The sequence below is a fragment of the Cupressus sempervirens genome, chromosome 6 (genome assembly GCF_028749045.1).
Source record: "Cupressus sempervirens isolate cs-2001-9-10 chromosome 6, ASM2874904v1, whole genome shotgun sequence".
NCBI lineage: Eukaryota > Viridiplantae > Streptophyta > Pinopsida > Cupressales > Cupressaceae > Cupressus > Cupressus sempervirens.
The window spans coordinates 366,528,292-366,552,856 of record NC_143123.1 but is presented as its reverse complement, the minus strand read 5'-3'; the positions used below and the strand labels follow the sequence as shown (position 1 = coordinate 366,552,856).

Genomic DNA, 24,565 nt, shown 5'->3' with positions numbered 1-24,565 from the left:
CACTGATTAACTATAGGATCATTAGGTTTTATTGATGCATATTTGAGGGTTTGTTGAATTCAACATTATTAATCAAACGCTTTTCTCATTTCATGTTGAAGAGCTATAATAGAATGCCCTCACTCAGCTTATGAATTTCCTAGATTTGCATTTAGCTATTGTAGATCTATGTTATTGCATGAGTTATTAGGAGATATAAGGGTTGCAATTTGCTTTGTTAGATCTAGGGATATATTAATTGGATTTGAGGTTCACCCGCCTAGGTTTTGTAGAGCCTGAAGTAGAAGAAGGGTCATGCCTTATAGTTGGCCCGGTGTCTGGAAAGATATGTCAAAAATGGGAGTTAGCTGCCGCTAGATATGTTTTGTTCTCATCGGGGTAATTGGAAACCTATAACATTTTCAAACACCAATAGGACTCTTGTTATTCAACATGTTAATGATGTTAAGAGAGTCTCCTTCCAACCAAAGATTCTAAAAACCATATTCCATAGCCATCCTTATAGTGAAAAGAGCAGTTGTTGCCTCAGGTTTATGACTAGTAAACTTCCCAATAGAGATTGCAACAACACTCACAACCATACTATAATGGTTTCTCAAAACACCACCGCATCTAGCTTTTCCCAAGTTCCCTTTGGTAGAGCCATCAAAATTTCCCTTAATCCAACCCATAGGAGGAGATCTCCACTTAACTTTTTGTCTCTAAAGTGATGATGTTAGTGCAAACATTGACACATTATTTTAAGATGAGTTAGATGTTGAGGAAGAACCATTTCAAAGATATAAAGAAGAAAAGGAAAGGATAACAGTGAACATAAATATTAGTTCCAAAGAAAAGATAAGGAAGAAAATGATTGAAGGCCTAGAAACTAAATTAGGTACCCTAGGCAATGGAAAAGAAGCATTGCATTTGACTCAAGGTCTTGGTGAAGATGAAGAACAAGAGAGTGGTGATGAGGAAGAAGAAACAAAAGAGGAAGAAGCTGACAAGGGTAAAGCCCAATTTGTTGCCATGCCACCAAGCAAGAAGGCTGAAAGATCAAAGAAGAAGTAAGTGACACCTCCACCACCAACTAAGCCAAGGACCAAGGAAATTTCTATTGTTGAGTACTCGTGAAGCTCAAAGTAGTAGAGACTACTGAGTCACGTGAACCTCAAACCAGGAGAAGGACATTGGTCAAAGGACCACCTAAGGCAGATCAAGACTATTGAAGGATTATCTAGTTTCAAATATGTGAGATATGATACACTAGATAATGATGATAGAAATAAATTTGAGGAAGCTATGGTAGAAATGATTGTAAACCAAAAGTTAGCTCCTAGTGCAATAGAGAAAAAGATACCCAAGGATCTATATGATAGATTAGAGGGGAAATTATAGCAAACTGAAGTAACAATAAATTAGATTAGAGCTAACACACTAGTCAAAGTTATGACTAATGTGTCTAAAGAACAAAAGGATACATTTTTGAAACAACATAGGAGCATATTTGTTCCTAAGTATAGAATGTTCTTGATACTACAAAATAAAGAGGAATTTGTAAGAAAGTAGAGTGAATTGTTGTGGAAAAGTATTTTTGGGCTTACAACAAAGAAGGTAGAAATTGTGAATATTGATGATGAACACAATAGTGTAGAAAGCTTAGGTGTGTCAAGTACACAAGGCATCATGTCTCATATACATGTTGACACCCTTGACACTCCATAAGCCGAGTAGTCAAGGATTACCAATGAAGAAGAAGATGATGAAGATGAAAATGGTAAGATTATTTCAGCACCTCAAATTGAGGGAGATAAAGAATTAAATAACGTTGAACCAAGTGTTATTGTTGTTGTCTCAAGCATTGATTCACAAGCAAGACTGAGTGGTGACATCCCCTTACCTACTCCTAAGGCAGTGTCGAGCAGCAACACCCCTTCATTGAAAATGAAGAGAAAAGAAATAAAGGACATTCCACCTGATAGTGAAGTTAGTCTGGATGAACATATTGAGATGCCACAATTTGATCTAGCAAATCTCACCTTGCAACAAAACTTTTTGCTACAAGAAGTTTTGAAGAAGAAAAATATGCAAGAAGAGCTTAGGAGAGAGCTAAAGCAATAACAAACACTACAAGATGTAAGGCATGTTTTTTTTTATGCTTTTGACATACAAAATGTAAATGAAGAGACACCAATCATTGATCAAGTGAGTTTTGAAAAATTTGAATCTAATGATAAGCTAATGGATTGGTTAGCAAGAAGAATTGAGACCAAGGTTATGGACAAAGTTTTCATAACTATAGTTGAGCATAAAGTGCTATTACAGGATAAATCATAAGTAATGATGAATCTTATACAAAGGATACAATAGGTGTACACAATTTTGTCAGATGTGCCAAGGTTTACAGATACTATTCAAGCACAGGTAGATAAGACTCATGCTAAGATGAAGACATCTAGTAGTGTTATCTCAAAGTCAACGGGATCTAGCATAGATCACTACAATATTCTATTGAATGCTCAAGGTACAATGGTTGAGCTTCAGGTAGTTAACACCATGAGATCCAAATTGATTTCAATTCAAGCAATGTTGATACTGTTAGAATATATAGTCCACCAATATAACTAAGAGGGGGGTTGAGTCAGTTATCCAACTAATATCACAATTATCAACCCTATTATACTTTAACCATATGAACAATATAATCAAAAACCACAACAAGATACTCGTGCACAATAGCGCCAAATATGTTAACTAGGGAAACCCTTGATTAGAGGGAAAACCCCAGTGGGGATGATACCCACAAGATTATGTACTAATATAAAAATTCATTGTTAGAGGATGGACCTTGTTAGGAGTCTATAACAACATTCAGTACATATCAGTCCCCGTTAGGAGACTTTGAATCCCTATTAGGAGTTGTAGAAGACAGATGAACCCACTGTACAAATAGCTTCAAGGCAAGACCAATGAACTCACTGTCCAAATGATCTTTGTATTTTTTTTGCAAAATAATAGAAATGAATAGTACTTCTCCTTCATCTTTCTCTGTCCTGTCAACCAAACTTTTGTCCCTTCTGATCTTGTAAGAAAATCACAAATCTTGCATCCAATAATCCATTGGATCTCTTACTCACACTCACCAAACACTCTACTCCTTTTCACACTTCGCATTCAACACAATGATTACTTCTCACTTCTACCTTACAAACAAGGAAAACATCTTTCCTTTATAATATATCTTCAAAATAATTCTTTGAGTCGGCCTTGAGGCTTTCCCAATTAATTATAATAAGATAATTAATTTATTTATCATTACAATAGTACAATTTACTCACATTCTATACAACTTCTCACACGTGTGACACTAGGGCTTGCGCATTCGCTGTCATCATCATCAGATTGTCTTATGTCACTAGCTAACCGTGCATCTCTAGATTATATCTCTATTAGAAGATGTAATACACACATTAGAAACTGCTTCCTAGGTACTCTATCTTTGTACTGCTCTTTGTAAGTCAGGCATATCTTTTGTACACCTTCGACTCAGGTACTACGCATTGAACTATAACATCAAAACACCATATAGAACATGTTCATGAACATGCATCATCAGACAATCAAAATATTGTTCATACAACTAAGATCTCTATCTGCTACTTTGTCAGTCTTCACACACTTATTGATATGTTGATATCAATGACAAATACAATCATGAATGTAACATGTCAATACTCTTCAATGCTTAAGATACTCCCCCAGAGGAATACCATCAGCATTCATGCTAACAATCTCCCCCTTTGACATTTATGAAAACATAGATGAAAAATATCTAAGTTCCAAGAATACCAAATAGTACTATGTTGTTGTTGTTCTCATCTTTTCAAATCCTCTTCATCAATCAAATCTAAAAACCTCTAGAACACTGCTATGTTCTACATCTTCATGAATCTTTCTAAATCTCCCTAATAGAGATGTGCAAATGTTTCTATGCCATTCAATTAGAGGATTTTTTTCATGTACTCTCTCCCCCATTGACATCAATGACAAAAGCCTCATTGTGTCAATTTACTGCTTCAATTTACTACCAGCTCATGTCCAAAGAGACTATTCCATACCAAATACCAAGAGTCCTTAATGACTCAACTCATCACAGATACTCCCCCATATGGGAAGCATCAATATTTAGTCATGTCTAATTATACTACTTTATGTCATTAGACTAATGCACTCTCTACAAAATTTACTCAGAAGTAGGGAGGGGCATAACCCCAAGCATACCTCTTAAGTACTCAAATGTATCTTTAGGTAAGGGCTTCATAAAGATATCTCCAATCTGATCTTTAGTACTCACATATTCCAATCTAATTTCTTTTTCTGTTGCACTCTCTCTCAAGACATGATACTTATTAAATATATGCTTAGTCTTATAATGCAATATAGGATTCTTAGACATATTTATTGTACTTTTATTATCACAATATATGATAACAGGTTCTGTAAACTCAACCCCAATATCCTTCAGATCTATTTCATCCACATAACTTGATTACAATTATTTGTTGTTGCTACATACTCTACCTTAGCTATACTCTGTAAAATACAATCTTGTTTCTTTCTCAACAAAGAAACCAATCTTCTTCCAAGAAAAAATGCTCCACCACTCCTGCTCTTTCTTTCCTCCATACTGTCTTCCCAATCTGCATCAGTATATGCACATAGAGTAAAATCACTCGATCTGTCATACGATAATTATAATCAAATGTTCATTTCAAATATTTGAATATCCTCTTTACTGTTGCATAATGATACTCCTTAGGATCAATTTGAAATCTAGCTACAATCCCAACTATGTTTGTTATATCTAGTATGATGTGAGTCAGATATTGCAAACCTCCAATCATGGATCTGTACTTCTTTTGCTCAACTGTAGGTGTCTCATCCTTGCTAGATAACTAGTGAATAGTTATCACAGGTGTACCAATAGGGTTACAACTTTCCAATCCAAATATTTTCAACAAATATTTCAATTACCTCACTTGTGAAATAAAAATGTCATCGCTATTCTACACAATTTGCAACCCTAGGAAAAACTTCATTTCTCCTATCATGCTCATCTCAAACTCATTCTTCATTCCTTCAGCAAACTTATCACTTACTTCATCATTACCTCCAAATATTATGTCATCAACAAATATTACTATTATCAACAAACCATTCTCAATTTCTCTCAAATACAAATTGCTACATGTCGTACCTTTAACAAATCCAAGTTTTATTAAATACTTATCCAACCTTATGTACCAAGTTCTAGGGGTTTGCTTCAGTCTATATAGATATTTCTTTTGTTTGCATACCATATCTTTGTCTTCAGTCAGAGGGAAATCATCAGGCTGCTCAATGAATACCTCTTCTTCAAGTTCTCCATTCAGAAAAGTTGATTTAACATCCATCTGATATAATTTGAACTTCTTATTCGTTGCATAAGCCAAAAAAATTCTTACTGCTTTTATTCTAGCTACAGGGGGAGATGTCACCTCATAGTCTATTCCTTATGTCTGTGAATATCCTTTGCACACAAGTCTAGCCTTTTTTTTTACAACTTCACTTTGCTCATTCATCTTTTTTTTGAATACCCATTTGGTTCCTATAACATTCTTGCCTTTAGGTCTAGGAACTAATTCCCATCTTTCATTCTTCACAATCTGATCTAATTCTTCCTTTATTGCTTGAATCCAATGATCATATTTACATGTTTTATCTAAACTCTTAGGTTCTATTTGAGAAATCAAACATAATTCCTCATTAACTATGTCTCTAATCATCACACATTTATCTTTGTTTCCAATTATCTGCTCTAGAGGGTCACCATTCTTTGTCATGTTTTTGTTAGAGATAGGAGTTGCTATCTCAACTCTTATATCATCTCTTGGTTCAGATCTTTGTTCTCCAATTTTCTCAACAGTTTGTACATCATTCTGCAAATCATTGTTAGTCTCAAAGAAAACTTCTGCATTATGTCTAACAATTCTAGTATTATCTTCTTCATCAGAATTGTAGTTCCACTTTTCATCAATATTTACATATATCATATAACTCACCAAGAATTTACATCTTTTGTGTGTCGAAAATTCCCTTATCAACTTGGGACTATCTTTTCTAAAAAGATTCGCCATAGATCTACCAAAGTTAAGTTTTTCCTTCAAGGACCTGATGCTCTGATACCAATTGTTAGAATATATAGTCCACCAATATAACTGAGAGGGGGGTGAATCGATTATCCAACTGATATCACAATTATCAATCTTATTATACTTTAACTATATGAGCAATATAATCAAAAACCACTACAAGATACATGAACAATAATGCCATATATGTTAACTAGGAAACCCTTGATCAGAGGTAAAACCCTAGTGGAGATGATACCCAAAAGATGATGTACTAATATATAAAAATTCCTTTCTAGAGGATGGACCCCATTAGGAGTCTATAACAACATTCAGTATATATCAATCTCTGTTAGGAGACTTTGAATCTTTGTTAGGAGATTACAACCCTATTAGGAGTTGTGTTAACCCTATTAGGAGTTGTAGAAGATAGATGGACTCACTATCCAAACATATTCAAGGCAAGACTAATGAACCCACTATCCAAATGATCTCTATATTATTCCTTGCAGAATAATTAAAATGAATAGTACTGCTCCTTCCTCTTTCTCTGTCTTGTCAACCAGACATTTGTTTCTTCTGATCTTGTAATCAGATCACAAATCTCGAATCCAATAATCCCTTAGAGCTCTTACTCACATTCGCCAAACACTTTGCTCCTTTTTGCACTTCACATTTAACACAATGATCACTTCTCACTTCTACCTTACAAACAAGGAAAACATCTTTCCTTTATACCGTATATTCAAAATAATTCCTCGAATTGGCCTTGAGCCTTTCCCAATTACTTATAATAAGATAATTAATTAATTCATCATTACAATAGTAATGTCGGCTCAGGGTCTATACAACTTCTCACACGTGTGATACTAGGGCTTGCACATTCACTAACATCATCATCAGACTGTCTTATGTCACTAGTTGATCGCTCATCTCTAGATTATATATTTGTTAGAAGATATAATTCACATTAGAAATTGCTTTTTAGGTACTCTGTCTTTGTACTGCTCTCTGTAAATTAGGCATATCTTTCGTACATCTTCAACTTAAGTATTGTGCATTGAATTGTAACATCAGGACACAGTATAGAACATGTCCATGAACACACATCACCAAATAATCAAAACATTGTTCGTACAACTAAGATCTTTGTTTGCTACTATGTCTTCACAAACTTACTGTAATGTCCCCACTTTAGTAGTTGTCCAGTTGTGTGAGCGTTAGCCTTTTATTTTATTTTATTTATCTCACATTGCTTATGAAAAGGGGTCGATCCTATGAAGTAGTAATAAAAGGAGAGTTTGTGGCTATTGTAAGGGAAGGTTGAATATGAGAAGAAATTGGATGTGTGAGTTACAAATCTATTCTTGGCATTAGAGGATGCCAATCCTCTCTTGTGACATTCTAAACATCATTCCCTTAGGGTTTGGCCTTTGGAATTCATTACTGTTAGCTTCTTTAATAGGCAACTTGGGCGCATTTTCGGCTACAGGTGGATTAGGTGTTTGCTCATACCATTCTCATTCCTTGTTTGATACTTATGCCATTGTGGAGGAATTTTTTTATGAGGGTTTTGGACTAATTAAAGGTAGTTTTTACTGTACCAACACTGTAGCGCAGCACTATTCATATTACTATAGCAGCAAGTTGAGAAATCATGACTAGAATAACATGTTATAATGTTGGAGTATTAGTGAGTTGGAATGTTTGCCCTGTATTTGATTTTATTAGCTTGAAAACTAATATTATTTCAATAGTAGTTCAATCTTCAGTTTTGCATAAATTTCTTCTTGTTCATGTTATGTGGTTTCAAATCTATGCAAAGACATTAAAATTACTATCAGCAGTTGGTTTGACTTTTTGGGTGCCCATTACAGTGGTATCAAAGTGGTTTCCTGCCATCCTGTGGAGAAGGAAATTTATATTATTGTCACATTTCCTGTTACATTTGGAGTGACCAACACACTAGCATTTTCTAGCCATGGAAAGACATAGGATTGACAGTTCTAGAAGTCAGAGGAGTAATGACGAAGTTAGCGCGAAGATGAATGCTTTGCGGGAGAGTATGAAGAAACTTAAGCTTCATCAACAGAGATTGGCAGAGAGCTTGTCGGATCCAGAGACAATTGAAAGGGCAGCAAGGTATATGGTTTCCACCTTTAGAAGGCCGACATCGAGGTTGCAAGGAAGGAAGCTTGAGTTTTTTCGATAGGAGTCCCTGATGTAAATGTACCTATATTTAGTACAACACCTGCTAGTCCTATCTGCAGTGTTGATGATGGACATATTTCACAAGGAGATGTGGTTGTGTCAATGGCGGCAGAGGATAATGGCACCAAGCCTCAACAAGTTGAGGTTCCCAAAACTCTTGCTATAGTTAGTACAAAGATAGTTGATGCAGTTGTTACCACTAATACTTTCGGCTCTCTCGAGGACAAGATTATTACTGGAGATTTGTATGTGAAATCTCATGGTGTTGCTACAGTGCAGGAGGTAGTTGCTTCCTCATATGGGATCGAGACATGTATAGAGCCACCTAGCTATGATGTTGGTGATGTGGGTGTTTCAGTGAAGTCAGTACATGTGGGTTTATGCTCTAGTATTATTGATTTGCAATTTGGAGTTATGTGTGCAGAGTTAGGAGTTCACATATGAGGCTTTGTCAGGGGATGGCGATGCAGCAACAGTGGGATTAAGAGAATGTGAAGATACTATCATATCAGCAGCCACTTTTGTGTCAGTTGAACCATCCAATGATGAGTTTAGCAGTATGCATGCAGTTGTTGATGTGTGTTCTAATGATGCACACATGTTGATGATTATGAGTTTTCATCAACTATAGATTCGGTTCAGTTTTCTATTGCAGCAATTAGTGTTGTTGCTATGTCCACATATTTTGATGTGGCTACATCTATTGTTGATACAGTTGGCATGAGTGCATATGGTTCACCTATAGCTACATCTTTTTCAATGCATGTTGGTGATGATTAGGATTCCAGTCCAATATCTATTATGTGAGTGGATACAAGGAAATAGAGGTTTCATAGATCTTCTACGAAGTTGCCTTATGGTGACATTCTGACTTCTACATCATCAACACAAGTTTTGAGTGCTGGGTTGCAGAACATGTGGTTGGTTTAGATGATGCTAGTTTGCAGTTGGTTTAATGTCCACAGGGATGTCACATACTACTTCATTTGGAATCCAGGTGGAGGTTGGAGCTCATTGTGTTGTTAGATTGCTTGAGAACAAGCAATTTCAAGAGGGGTGGACTATAATGTCCCCACTTTAGTAGTTGTCTAGTTGTATGACCGTTAGCCTTTTATTTTATTTTATTTTATTTATCCCACATTGCTTGTGAAAAGAGGTCGATCCTATGAAGTAGGAATAAAAGGAGAGTTTGTGGCTATTGTAAAGAAAGGTTGAATATGAGATGAAATTGGATGTGAGTTACGGATCTGTTCTTGGCATTAGAGGACGTCTATCCTCTCTTGTGACATTCTAGACATCATTCCCTTGGGGTTTGGCCTTTGGAATTCATTGCCATTAGCTTTATTAACAAGCAGCTTGGGCGCATTTTCAGCTATAGACAGATTGAGTGTTTGCTCATACCATTCTCATTCCTTGTCCGATACTTATGTCATTGTGGAGGAATGTTTTTATGAGGATATTGTACTGATTGAAAACAATTTTTACTGTACCAGCACTGTAGCGCAACACTATTCATATTACTATAGCGGCAAGTTGGGAAATCATGACTAGAATTACATGTTATAATGCTAGAGTAATTAATGAATTGGAAAGTTTGCTATGTATTTGATTTTATTTTCTTGAAAACTAATATTATTTCAATAGTAGTTCAATCTTCAGTTTTGCATAAATTTCTTCTTGTTCATGTTACGTGGTTTCAAAACTATGCAAAGACATTAAAATTACTATCAGTAGTTGGTTCGATTTTTTGGGCATTTCTAAGCTGCCCATTACACTTACTACTATGTTGACATCAATGGCAAACACAGTCATGAATGTAACATGTCAATACACTCCAATGCCTAGGACACTCCCCCAAAGGAATACCATCAGCATTCATGCTAACAAATACCTCATTTGAAGGTCATGCAGAGAAAACTTAAAACAACCTAGGATCTTATCACAAAAGATCATAACTTATCAGTGGCTGAGAGTCTAATTGATTTAGCTACAAGACTACAACTACAGAATCAAATTTTGGAGGCAACAAGAACCACATGGAATCATGCATTGGCCATGATTATCAGAGTTCGTAAGGAATTCATTGAAACATGTGGATTGCTTCAACTCTTTCAACCTCAACAATAGTGACATCAGGTGTTCAAAAACAAGGGGGAAATTTATACAAGGGAGAAATGTATATAGGAGTATCGTGTACAAGTAATGAATAAAGGTTGTATGAATTTTTTGTTTCATTTTTCACAAGTCATAAGACTTGGGGCCCAAAACTCGCCACAAGCTGCCAGGAAAAATCAACCAATTCTTTTTTAAATCAAGGAAAAACTTGAAAACTTAAAAACCTATAAAATTGCTTAAAATTTAATTAAATATTTTTTTCAAAATTCAATGTGAAAAAGCATCCAATGAGTTATTTAATAAGAGCACAAAACAAACAAGTAAAATTTAAATATACATAAATGAAAAATGGTTATAAAATCATATTTTCATGTGGCATGTTGATAGCTGGAAGCAAAATAGAAAATAGTTTCTATAAAACTAAAAATAAATCATCATTATAGTTAATTTCTATTAACTAGAAGTAAATACATCATTGTAAATAGGTTCTATAAAATTAGAAGTAAATACATCATAGCAGAATAGTCTAAGAGTGAGTTTGAGCAATTTTCACCTCCTGGAAAGTAATGCTTGTCTTGGGTATGAACAAGTGGTTGAGCTAAGTCTGTCACAATTCGGGAATATAGAATTGAAACCAAGTTATTTGTAGAAAATTGAGTTAAACCATTAAAATCTTTGTTCAAATAGCTAGGATAGGTTGTGTGAGAACATTGTTGAAGGCTTGTTGAATCCTAAACCCCTGAAACTTTTTGAAAGCCTTAAAATTTAGAATCTCCATTTTAACTCCTATGAAGAGATGAAACCTATTACAAACATTATCACAAACATCCTGACAAATATAACTTAAAGTATATGTTGGAAATAAATACAACTTAAATGTTATATTTGTATAAGTCCTCCCACTCCTAGCTGAAAGAAGACTTGGCGCCCCTGATCCGATGAGTTTGTCTCTAAAAAACTTGGCATATTTTTTAAATTCAAAGATTAAACTGCGAGTTTTTCATCCATGATAACTGGCCACTTCATATCTTCTATATTGGGTTTTCACCCTCTTACAATCTGTGAAAATTAACTATTGCAGTCAATGATTATTAATCTCCTATCATAAACGATTATTAAACTACTAAAAATAAATTCTCAGCTAATATTGAAAAATAACACAACTGCAATTTCACTTAAAATATGGAAAGAAAAGCGCAACACAATGAACACAATACTTTCGGACAAATTGTCCTTGAAAAAACACTCAAGGGAAAACTAGTTCTACAGATGAAGAATTATATTAAACTTCAGCAAATCAAGAGATACAAAATTCTTTGCCTCTCACTGGCAGAACTCCGACAACCTCCTAATTTCTCCCGTTGATATTCCCCACTACTATTCCCACGCTAATATTGCGCCCTTGCTAACACTACAAGACTGTTTGCTAACACTGCAAACTTACAAACTCATTTGCTAGCACTGCAAATGTTTCTCCAAACTTCTTATTCTCCAAATACCCCCCTGACCTCCTTTTATACTACTCTTGTTGGTAAACCAACAGCCGAGATTGATTCTCAATCGATGGTAGAGATTAAAACAACTTAACAACCCTAACCAAATCAGTTTCTAGTTGTTTCCAAAAGTGGTCAATTAATTAGCAAATATGTCTCTAACCTAACCGATTAGTAAGCAAAACAATTACTTGTTAAATAAGAGCAAATGGACGAACAGCTATCCAAAGCTAACTAAACTAACACTCCCTCTTAGGGAGGAAGCTATTCTGCATGACACCTAACTTATCTCTGAAGAAGAAAAACTTTGCCTTCCCCAATGCCTTAGTCAGAATGTCTACTACCTACTCCTTTGTAGGTATGTACTATAGCTGAACAACTCCCTGTTGTACACAATCTCTGATGAAATGATATATGATATCTATATGTTTAGACCTATCATGAAACACAGGATTCTCAGACAACTTGATGCAACTCTGATTATCACAATGTATCACAGTAGTCTCAACCTTCTGACCAAACAAAGCTACTAACAACTTCCGAAACCAAATAGCTTCACTTGCCACCATGCTAGCTACTATGTATTTTGCTTCTGCTGAACTCATAGCCACAAACTTCTGCTACCTGTTGAACCAAGAAACAACTCCTGATCCCAAGCTAAAACAACACCCTGAAGTGCTCCTTTTGTTCGTTGTACTTCCTGCCCAATCTGCATCAGTATAGCCTATCAACCTAATATCTTCACCTCAAACATATTTGATCCCATACTCAATTGTACCACGCAAGTAACGTAATACATGCTTGGTCACTATCCAATATATTCTCTTTGGTTCAACCATGAACTGACTAAGAGAGTTAACTGCAAATGCTATATCTGGCCTAGTGTTGACCAAATACATAAGCGAACCAATCAATTGTCTGTATAAAGTGGGATCTACATCCTTCTTCCTAGATGTATCTTCTTCCTCCAATTTGTGATTATGGGTGTAGACATGGCTTTGCAATCCTCCATCCCAAATTTCTTCAAGATTTCAATGTAATATTTCCCTTGACCAAGGAAAATCTCCCCATCTATCTGCCACACTTCCATGCCTAGAAAGTAGTGCATAAGTCTCAAATCCTTCATCTCGAACTCTTCTACAAGGTTCCTCTTGCAATCCACTATGAGCCCTAGTGAACCTGTAAGAAACAAGTCATCCACATAAAGAACAAGAATGAGAATCTCACCCCCAACTATTAAGTAGTAGAGGTTAGCATCTGCTTCACTCTTCACAAAGCCCATTTTCTGCAAGCAGGTATCAATGCGCTCATACCACGCTCTAGGAGCCTGCTTGAGTCCGTACAATGCTTTCTTCAATCTGCACACGTGGATCTCTTTGTTGTGTGCTACAAAGCCTTCTAGTTGTTCTATGTATACCTTCTCCTTCAACTCACCATTAAGGAATGTTGTCTTGACATCCATTTGATGGATCTACCATCCCATCTGTGTTGCAAGTGAGATTATAACTTGTATAGAAGTATACCTAGCAACTGAAGCAAATGTCTCCTCATACTCTATTCCCTCCTTCTAAGAGAACCCCTTTGCAACGAACCTCACCTTGTATTTCTCGATGCTACCATTTGCACCGTGCTTTATCTTATAGATCCAACATGATCCAACAATTGCTCTATCTGTTGGTCTAGGAACTACCTCCCACACATCATTCTACATTATTGAGGAATACTCCTCAACCATAGCATCTCGCCATATCTGATGCTCTGCAGCCTCGTGATAGCTAGAAGGCTCACTATCTACCAACTAACTAATGCCACATAGTCATTGAACTTGGCTGGTTGTCTCCGTTGTCTAGTACTCTTCCTAGGAGTTCCCACAAACTCCTGAGTATCCCTTTGTGTATCTGGAACCTCATGGTTCCTGCTACCAACTGTAGAGGATGAAATGTCAACCTCTAAGTCCTCTAGATGCATTTCATGTTGCACCTGTTGCTCCATACTCTATGAATCTTCACTACCTGAGTCTACACTTGTACTGGTAACTGTACTTGAGCTTTGTTGCCCTTGACTTGGTCTTGGAGTTTCTGTTGGCTGCTCACTCTGATCATCTGTTGGCAAATCTCTGGATCTCCTGAATGCCTTGTCCTCCATGAACTTGACATCACATCTGACAATAATTCTTTGTCCCTGGAATGAGCTTTTTTTGGTTGCTCACTCTGATCATCTGTTGGCAAATCTCTGGATCTCCTGAATGCCTTGTCCTCCATGAACTTGACATCACGTCTGACAATAATGCCTTTGACGTCTCACTGTACCCAACAAAGTACCCCCTCTTTGCAGTCTAATCTAATTTTGTACGTGTATCTCCAGGAATATGACAATCTGTTGGACTCCCGAATATCCTGAAGTGACCAACATCTGGCCTCTTCCCTGTGAAAGCCTCCTCTGGTGTCATCTTCCCTAGCACCTTGTGTGGAACTCTGTTCTAGATGTAGACTGTTGTATTACACGCCTCTGCCCATAAGTAAGAAGGCATGTCTTGGTCATGTAGCATAGCTCTTGCTGCCTCTGATATAGAACGGTTCTTCCTCTCAGCAACTCCATTCTGTTGTGGATTGTAAGGAACAATCCATTCTCTCTTGATTCCTTCTCTGGTACAAAACTCCTAGAAGACAATTTCCTTTGTACTCGCCTCCATTGTCTGATCGAAGAACCTTTATCTTCTTTCCTGTTGAATTCTCCACAAGAGCCTTGAACTCTTGGAATCGACTGAAAACCTCATCCTTAGTCCTCAAGAAGTATATCCAGGTCTTTCTAGAGAAATCATCAATAAAAGTAACATAATACTCATATCCTCTGAGAGATTTTGTTGACATCGATCCACAAACATCTGAATGTACTAGACCAAGAACACCCTTAGATCTAGTGTCACTTCTTGGAAAAGATGCTTTCGCAAACTTCCCCAACACACATCTCTTACATACATCATCATGCTCTGTGCTCACCTCTAGAACACCTGTCACCATCTCACAAAGCAATCTAAGTGCTCCATGATGAATATGGCCCATCCTCCTATGCCATAGCTCTCCAAGATCTCTCAGATTATTATTACTCATGAGTGCCTTAGGAGTATCAAACTGTAATCTATAAAGGCGACCACTCCTAACTCCAATAGTTATGGGTGATTTCCAATCCTTGTGCTTAATCAACACATTTGTCCCTCTAAAGCGTACATTATACCCCCTATCTTGAAGAACAGATACAGAAATCAAATTCATACCTAAGCCTGGCACATACAACACATCATGAAGAGGAATTATCTTTCCATTCTCCCTCTGAAACTGAACAATCCCTTTCCCAACTGGGTTGAGTTTGGACAAGTTTCTCATAGAGATCTAGATGTTGGTGTCCTCCTCCTTGTAACTGGAGAAGTACTCTCTAACTCCTGTCATATGAAATGATGTCCCACTATCTATATACCAAACACACTGTGAGGTTGAGCTAACCATACAAGCTATGAGTGCAAACTCATCTTCCATTCTACTAGAGAGTTCTTCCGCACTTGTTGAAGCTGCCACCTACTTCTTACCCTTCCTCCTCTTTGGGCAATCACTGACATAGTGGCCAAACTCGTGACATCCAAAGCACCTGACCTCAGAAAGGTCCTTCTTCTTCTCACTTTGTGGATTCGATCATTTGCTAAATCCCTTCTTTGCTTTCCCTTTACCTGCTAGGGCAACATTCTCTTGTTCCACCTCATTTTTCTGACTCTTGTTGGCCCCATTGACCAGACTTAGTCTAAATTCCTCCTGAGTGAAATCAGTCCATAGTCGATCCCAACTCGGTAAAGTATCTCGTCCACTAACAACTTCTACAAAGACACTCCATTGTTTAGTAAACCCATTTACGGCTATTCTCACTAGCTCGTCATCACTAGGGCTATCTCCAACAGCTGCTAACTCGTCCTTGACAAGTCTGAGTCTGGTGAGGTAACTTGTGACATCTTCTCCCCGGTTCATTCAGGTATTCTTTAGCTTCTCTCTAAGAATCAACTTCTTGTTGGTGGTAGCATTCTGATATAAATTCAGAATGGCGTCCCACATCTTCTTCGCTGTATCTAGCTCTGCAATATGTGGAACAATATGATCCTTGACACCATCAAGAATAATCCTCCTCGACTTGGTATCGTCCTTCTTATGTGTTGCAAGCTATGTTGCATCCGTTGGTACAGGTACAACACTGATAGCATGACTTGATACCATTATCTTCCAACAATAAAAAAAAATGGCCTTCCAAACACCAAAATTTGAGGCACCATCCAATCTATCCTAATCTCTCAAACCAGTTGAACTCATCTCAAGGGATTAAAGCAATAATAAATCTAAAGAGATCAAAATTTCTTTCCTAGGGGAAAACTCTTCTACCCTTAACAATGCTTTGATACCATGTGAAAATTAACTATTGCAATCACTGATTATTAATCTCCTATCGTAAACGATTATTAAACTGCTAAAAATAAATTCTTAACTAATATCGAAAAACAACACAACTGCAACTTCACTTATAAAATATGAAAAGAAAAGCACAACACAATAACACAATATTTTCGGACAAATTGTCCCTGGAAAAAACCCAAGGAAAAACTAATTCTACAGATGAGGAATTATATTAAACTTCAGCAAATCAAGAGACACAAAATTCCTTGCCTCTCACTAGCAAAACTCCGACAGCCTCCTAATTTCTTCCGCTGATATTCCCCACTACTATTCCCACGCTAATACTGTGCCCTTGCTAACACTACAAGACTGTTTGCTAACACTGCAAACTTACAAACTCATTTGCTCGCACTGCAAATGTTTCTCCAAATTTCTTAATTCTCCAAATGTCCCCGACTTCCTTTTATACTACTCTTGTTAGTAAACCAACGGCTGAGATTGATTCTCAATTGACGGTCGAGATTAAAACAACTTAACAACCCTAACAAAGTCGATTTCTAGTTGTTTCCAAAAGTGGTCAATTAATTTACAAATATTTCTCTCTAACCTAACCAATTAGTTAGCAAAACAATTACTTGCTAAATAAGAACAAATGGACGGAACAGCTGTCCAAAGCTAACTAAACTAACACAATCTATAGTTTGTCATTGATCAAAAAAGATTCAAAATAATTTTTATGAAACCTCATCACAAGAATAAAGCGGAACTTCTACTAGGAGATTACACTTCGATTAATGTCAACGATATTATTTTTCTTCTAACTCATCCTTGCCAATGATAAATCTCTAACCTCTAGCACATGTGCAAAACATCGAGTATTTCAACAAACAAAGAAGATTTCAGTGTCAATGAACTGTTCATAATTCACAACAGAAAATCATTGTTATACCTGTAACAATCAAGTTACCGAACACGGGCACCTTCGTTTGATGGCACATCGAGTCTACCCTTCTTAATGAACAATTTATGAGCCAAAAATGTTTGGAAAACATCTAATCAATAAATTGCTTTGTTACACTCTTTCACATTTCCAAAAATTGTCTCTTTTGAAACCATGAAAACGTACAGCTCTAAATGATATTATTTTTGAATTTGCATTTTAAAGTAGAAAGAAACATCCGAAGAAAATTAAGGGTATTTCAATACTATGCTAAATATAACAAATCTGCATAAACTTACCAAATTAAAATAACCAATATGACCATCATGATATTATTAATGCACCGAGCATTCTGCAATATACTCGGAATCCACGACCATGTGTTTCCTTTGTAAGCTCTTCTGATATTTCTTTTCAACTTCATTCTTATGTAAGCAGCAGTAGCATACCTGATAGCTTCAAATTTGTCTTTGAGGGATGTATTGTTATACAAGATGATTAAGTATGAAAGATGAACAATATCAATAACACCAGCGAATATACTGGAGGAAGTCCAATTATCATTATTATATCATAGAAAAAAATGTAGAATACATTTTAACTCCATTGGAAAGGAGAAAAAACTAGGAATAAAAACATAGGAAGAGCCTTTCACAGGCTACCAAACTGGTACATGCTGAAGATTAGACAGGATCAAGTCATCTTCTGCACAACTCTAATTGGCATGTTCTAAGAGAGAAAATGCCAGAGTAGAGAAAAAAACGGAAGAAAAATCTAGCATTATACCATCAGAACTATACACAATGCCAATCAAAATGGAGGAAAACACTATATACAATATTGCCCTGACAAATGGCTGCCACCATTTCAAACGCCTTCTTTGAGAATTGTAGAACGCCCAATAGCGTTTCTTGTGGCAAGACATCAAAAATATTGCACAAATTCCCTGCTTTTACTTCATCAGAAGCCTCTAGGCACAAGATTGAGTTTGGGGCTTGGAAATAGTTGCAAGGTGAAGTTTTCAATCTTTGGCTTCAGGTCCACGTCAGAATCAGAGCAAAGTTTAATCTGCATCAAGTTATTATCATATTAAAGACCAAACGTAGTACATCTTAAATACTCATGTAAATTGTTGCAGACATAAATTGTATAGGACAATATCATACACAAATAGGACAGCCAGGTTCTAGAAAACATAAAAGAAAACTTTTAAAGAGATCTCTGAAACATGTTGGAAGTATTTTTTATTGACAGTTTGTTCTCACTGGGGTGCCTGTGGTACATCATAAAATTCAATAACTATACTGATATCAACATGAAACAGATAAGAGAAAAGAAGATCAAAGGAATCATCTGGGAACTCATTGATGGAAAACATAAACATCCACACACATTGGTATACAGTTAATGCAAATGTGAAATATATTGAACATAATATACAAACAGAAAAAAATATGACATCAGGAATACAGAATATATGCACAATTAAGCAAAGTTTGAATATCACAATGTAGATTAACATAGACAGCACCATATGAATGCTGACCCACATGCTCAGGATAAACACCATCATATGCCCAAAATATACGCAAATATCAAGCCATTCAACACCCATTACATCACCAAATACTAAACCTATCATGTAAAACTATAATGTTTTGTGCATTATTCAGCGAGATACCAACCTCATAATGTTGAAGCATTGATGCCAAAAGTGCTGTCATTTCAACACTTGCAAATCTCTTCCCAACACAGACCCGAGAACCAGAGCCAAAAGGTAGGAAAGAAACATTAATATCTGGATCCTTAAAATCATACCTAGCACTTTGACCTTCAGAATTCTCGACAAGATCCATATCTACAAAAATAGAATTGAATTATCAATCAGGTAGGGAAGAAATATTGTGAAGATACTGGAAGTTTCAAATTTATGTAATGCGGTAGAAAAGATTAGAAAATTACTAGACCAAATAATAAAACAAGGAACAGAACATTGTTTTGACTCTGTTGAAAAAAAAGCCAAAATAGAAGAGACTATTTGACTAAACAAAAAACATTAAAACATTTTTCTTCTTGTTTTTCCAAGAACGATCAAAGGAACCTATTAGATTTAAATATCAAACTAGTCACCAACACTGGCAACAGTAAAAGGCATGTCACACCTCATGATTTGGTTCCTAGCGATATAATGAAAAATAGGTAAGCTACATAATTATGTCAATGAATTGACACTGGACATCAGAAAATTATTCCACAAAAGAGAAAAACACATAGCTCTTTGAAAGAGAGATAAATGCAATGGCCATAAGATGTCCAAGAGTTGAGGAAGGCAAAAGGCAACCAAAAACTAGCAGATGCTTATTTGAATTCATATGAAAAGTCTTATTTTAACTGTTAGAATCCTAATATATGAAAACCAGGTTACTAGGATTTCAAAAAATAACATCAAACCACCATAACATAATCTCCATACAAGATTTATTCAAAGACCACAGAGTACAATTTTATAAAATGAAAAGGGATGAAATTTGACTTTCAGGCCAGCTCTTCTGATCCTAATTTTCATTGAATGCAAATACATGCAAATTACAATAAAATAAAAGTAAATTGTACAGTGAATTGGGATACAGTACAAATAAACTTTGAAACACAAGCATCAGAAGCAGTTGCAGATAGGATCAGGAGATGAAGAAAAGCTTGGGCAAGAATTTCTCACGAAAACTAAGAAATGGCAGAAAACAAAATTGGAAAAGGAAACAAGATAAAAAATATAATTGGATTAGAAGCAGCACACCAAATTTCCTTGGGAGAAAAATTTGTCGTCGTTTAATAAAAATAAAGAGTGAGAAGGTGCTGGAAATACAGCTACTACACTAGGTATGTTCCAGTTTGGAGAGAAATGCTTCAAACAGTTTCAAGGTCATTTTGAAAGCTTCTCCAATATTTCCAGAATGAGAAAACACTTTGGAATCACACAAATGTGTTTCTAGATCAACAATCTAGAACCAGTTTCCAACAGTTACAGCACAAAAATAAATTAGTGCAACTAAAAACTCATGAACACACAAAATGGTACAGGCAATTTCCAACTACTTTCAAGGTAATTTTCAACTACTTTTTAGGCAATTATCGATACCTCCTTGCTCAGTTAAGCCAATTGCTTTATGTGAATCTCCTTTAATTTCACAAGCATCTGAAATCATCGTTTTGTGTTTCAAGAAACGTTCTGGATTAAAAACATCAGCATCATCACCCCATTTACAAGCATCCATTTGTACAAGTTGTATTGGGACAGCTAAAATAGCTCCAGCTGGTACAGTGATTTCTTTAGTCAATTTAATATCTGCACAATAAAGATAACTGTTAAGATTATGTAGTAACATAAGAAGCTTAACCATTTTTTTGAATTGATTACTTCTATTGTTACACAACATATACACATAATAGATATTAAATTGCCTTGACAATATATAATAGAAAGAACCCAATTTTGAACACACCCCTAATTTGCATGAAAAAATAATCTCAGTTAGTGTGTCACGATCGTTCTTCCCTTGGTAGTAATTACTAATTAGATATTTGTTTTTCTAATTAGAATTTATGACTTATGTGGTTGTTACGACTCAAATGCAAAGAGATATTTCTACACATCTTTCTAGAAATACACGTTTCTATCCATTCTTTGTGTGGACCTTTGGATTTGTGATGTCATATTTTAGACAAAGCCGCACTCTACATGAAAAGGTACATTCTACAACCTACTGAATGTCTTGAAAACTTGCTGCTCATTTTTTTTAAATGTCACTGCAAAATGCATTGGTAAATGTGCAAGTTCTCTATGCCCTAGAAAATGTGTTGGCACTGACATACCTACTGCAAGAGCTGCAAAAGATAATCACAACTCTTTTGCCTTTGAATGAAGCTGCAACTGTACAAAGATCTGACAACTCCTACGGTATATGTCCTGCAGGGAACGATAGAGGGTTGGTTATATGGTCAACTTCTGCACCAGCCATATGCTCCACTGCTGATGCCATGTGCTCTGCTGCACCAAAAATATCTGCAGTGATCACTACAGAGCCTCCTAAGGAAGCCCTTTGCCAAAATCTAAAAATGTCCAAAATTATAAACTGGACACATTGTTGGTGCCCTGTGCACATAAATCAGGAGTCTCATGCCTAAAAGAAGCCCACAATCTTCCTTTTGTAGGAGCAGACGAATTGAATACACCACTTCCAAATTGCTCTGATTCTTTTCTGAGGAAGTGGTTATAACACTATGTAGATCTTCAGAAGGGTTGTGCAAAGTGGTGAATATTTATGGCTTATGAATCAAAACATCCACATTTCAACCAACGAAAGCATTGTGAAGGATGGTGACACCCAAGAATTTTCTTGTGTTTGAAAGCATGTAAGTCTGTTCACATCATCTGAAATTCCTTGGCACACATTCACTATGGCATCTGATATTGCTTTGGTTATGAATCATCTTCCAAATCAAGCTATTGTAATTAAAACTATATTGCATATTAAGAGGGAGCTTCAGATAACATCCAGAAATTTGAGCTATAATTTCACTGCCTCCACTATGCAGGGTAATCCAGTTCATCATCCCCACCTACAAATTATTTCTATATTATGTCTTTGGTTAATATGGCTACTGGAAGGTGCTCTGACTTTTATGAACGAGGAATAGACCATTGGATTAGTAATGTTTGGTTTTACCTGACTTGTTATACTTTGTCAGCATTAGGTTGTGATCGAACAGCTTGAGATATGGTTAATGGTAGTTGTTTAACCAGTAGCAGTAATCCTTTTCATTTAAAAAACTGAGACTTATGTGACGGAACATACATTGTCCTCTGGGTCCTACCTTATCAAACAATTGTATAGATGCTACATATATGATATTTCTACTTATTCCATGTTCATGGTGTTTGTTGTTAATTTGGTCATCGTTTGAATTTCTACTACCTGGTAGCATAGAATTTAGTGACGAACACTTCACATTAATTACACTAGATAAAAACAAATCAGAATTGCTTGATTCCTCTCTAAGTGATATTTATGATATAAACATGGAATATATATTTTTAATATTTCTCCTTTTCGTCTTACAATAGGCAGCTTTTCAGCCATCTTTTAGATTCTAGATAGAACTGTAGTAAACAAGCTCCAGTCTCTTAAAAACGACAATAGATGATTCGTACTATCAAACAAATAGAATGTAACAAAACAATTTAGTCTATAAATTCCTGCTGGGACATTAACACAATTGTGTTGAGATTCGGACAAGGCAGAAACTCAGCAAGCTGTGTCTGAGTCAGACTTGGTAAAAGAATGTGGCGAAGACTCCAATAAAGCTCAGAAATTGTATGAAATATATAATATAGAAAACAAAAACTGATTATAGTTTTTTAGGTTTTGAATAATATTTCTGTTCTTCTGAGCATTTTCAGACAGTTCTAACAGTCGGGACTTGCAAGTCTGCTCAACTTGTGAGTGTCAGCGGACTCGGGAATTGTGGTTACCAGTCCTACCCAAGCTTGTAATTACTAATTTATGGCAGCAAACTACAGAGATTCACCAAATCTCAACACAACATTCCAGCCATCTTAGTACGAAATGGGGAGTTGGCTACTGTCAATCAATTATGAGCCAGATGGATTAATTTAACTCTGAACTTGCTCCTTAAAAACATTCACCAGCCAGTTATGTGCTTAAGATAATCAAGCTGGCAAAGATTCACACTATTGTCAAAGACGAATTTTAAAAAAGGTTTCTAAAATAACGACCATTTAATTTGGGAAGGCCTGGGCCTTAAACAATTGTCAATAACCATGCAAGACTACAAGCAATCACCAAGGGCAGAAAAAGGTAATAAATATTTATGTAGTGCAGGAGACTCCTTTGTATGTAACTTGTGATGACAACATAATAAAAAGAACGGGAGATGGAAGTTTGGAGCCAATTTGGAAGAGGCAATAAGTCCTCCCTGTATAAATGTGTACCAATAAAGCAGCAAGTCACCTGCTAACCAAGGAAAAATAAAGGATATTTTGAGAGTTGCCATGAAAAACTGCTGAACATTGAACACTGATAAATTGGTAATTAATGCAACCATCCTCTTCAGACATGACTCATCACCAACTTTTGCTTTTTTAGAAGCATTTTTGTGAATTGCCATTAGAACTCTAGAATTTTCTGACTATAGCTTGCAAAGTTGAAGGAATAACTGGGAAAGCTACTTGCAGTAAAGCAACCAGAGTTCAGAACTTCACAATAAAACTGCAATGTCCAAGAGGGCTTATGGGACAGCTAGCATCTTTAATTTCAAGGCAAGGCATGGCCAAAGGGAGTTTGCACTTGGAGAAAAGAAAGAAGATTCAGAAAATGAGGAATTACATGGAAGTAAAAATAAAGGAAATCTTAGAGGAATTAGCTCTAGATTCTAACACCCCATATGGAATAATAAAGAGAAATATTGATGTGATTAATTAATTTTCTTGAAATCTGCAAGTGTAATAAACCCTGAAACAGTGAATGGTCTCAGTAAAATAATAGATATAGAACTTAAGAAGTCGAAAAAACAAAGGCAGCTATCAGAAAGAAAATAGAGAGAACATTTCACACACTTAAAAATCAAATGGAGAAGAAGCCGTCTGATATCAATTTGAAGATGCTACTGTCTTCAGATAAATTGTGATCAATGAGAACAGAGGAACAAACAAATTTCGACAAAAAATCAAATGATAGACTATTGGTACCAAAGCAAGCAGTTTCTCATTCTGTTATTTGTTACACATAATCTACCCTTGATTGAATCTGTCCCTCATCAGGCAACTAAATAATATCTTTTGTAAAACAATTCTTCCATCTGTAATCTTTCTATAGTGCACTTGTCCTCTCCAGACCCCAAGCTACCAATAACATATACCCACAGTTTCTCCCAGATACCAATTTCATCCTCGCGAAGGATCCAAGACAAAATCTATTACGGGCTTCTAAGTAAATAGATCAATACATAGAGATATAGTTGTAAAGGGATCCTCAACATCGCGGCATGCCCTTTATCTAAATTTTTTTTTTCGTTTTCTGTTTTTTAATTTAATTTATTAAAATAGAATATTGCCAAGAAAGCAAGAACAGCATATCACACCAATAACGTAAACTGTAACGATAACCCTTGAGCTGTACTTACTGATAAAATCTGCTAGAATACATC

At 35.9% G+C, this 24,565-nt stretch overlaps 1 protein-coding gene across 1 annotated transcript in view; it reads right to left on the bottom strand.

The window, feature by feature from the left end:
* Positions 1 to 17,866: 17,866 nt before the first annotated feature.
* LOC149552607 (cytochrome P450 72A397-like) overlaps positions 17,867 to 24,565 on the bottom strand; it is a 54,076-nt gene continuing 47,377 nt past the window's right edge. Inside the window, exons 5-7 of the mRNA XM_089788200.1 lie at positions 20,478 to 20,684; positions 19,027 to 19,199; positions 17,867 to 18,409 (exon numbers count right to left, since the gene is read on the bottom strand). Coding sequence (XP_089644326.1) covers positions 18,302 to 18,409; positions 19,027 to 19,199; positions 20,478 to 20,684 — 488 coding nt within the window. The 3' untranslated portion in view covers positions 17,867 to 18,301. The remainder of the gene's footprint in view (positions 18,410 to 19,026; positions 19,200 to 20,477; positions 20,685 to 24,565) is intronic.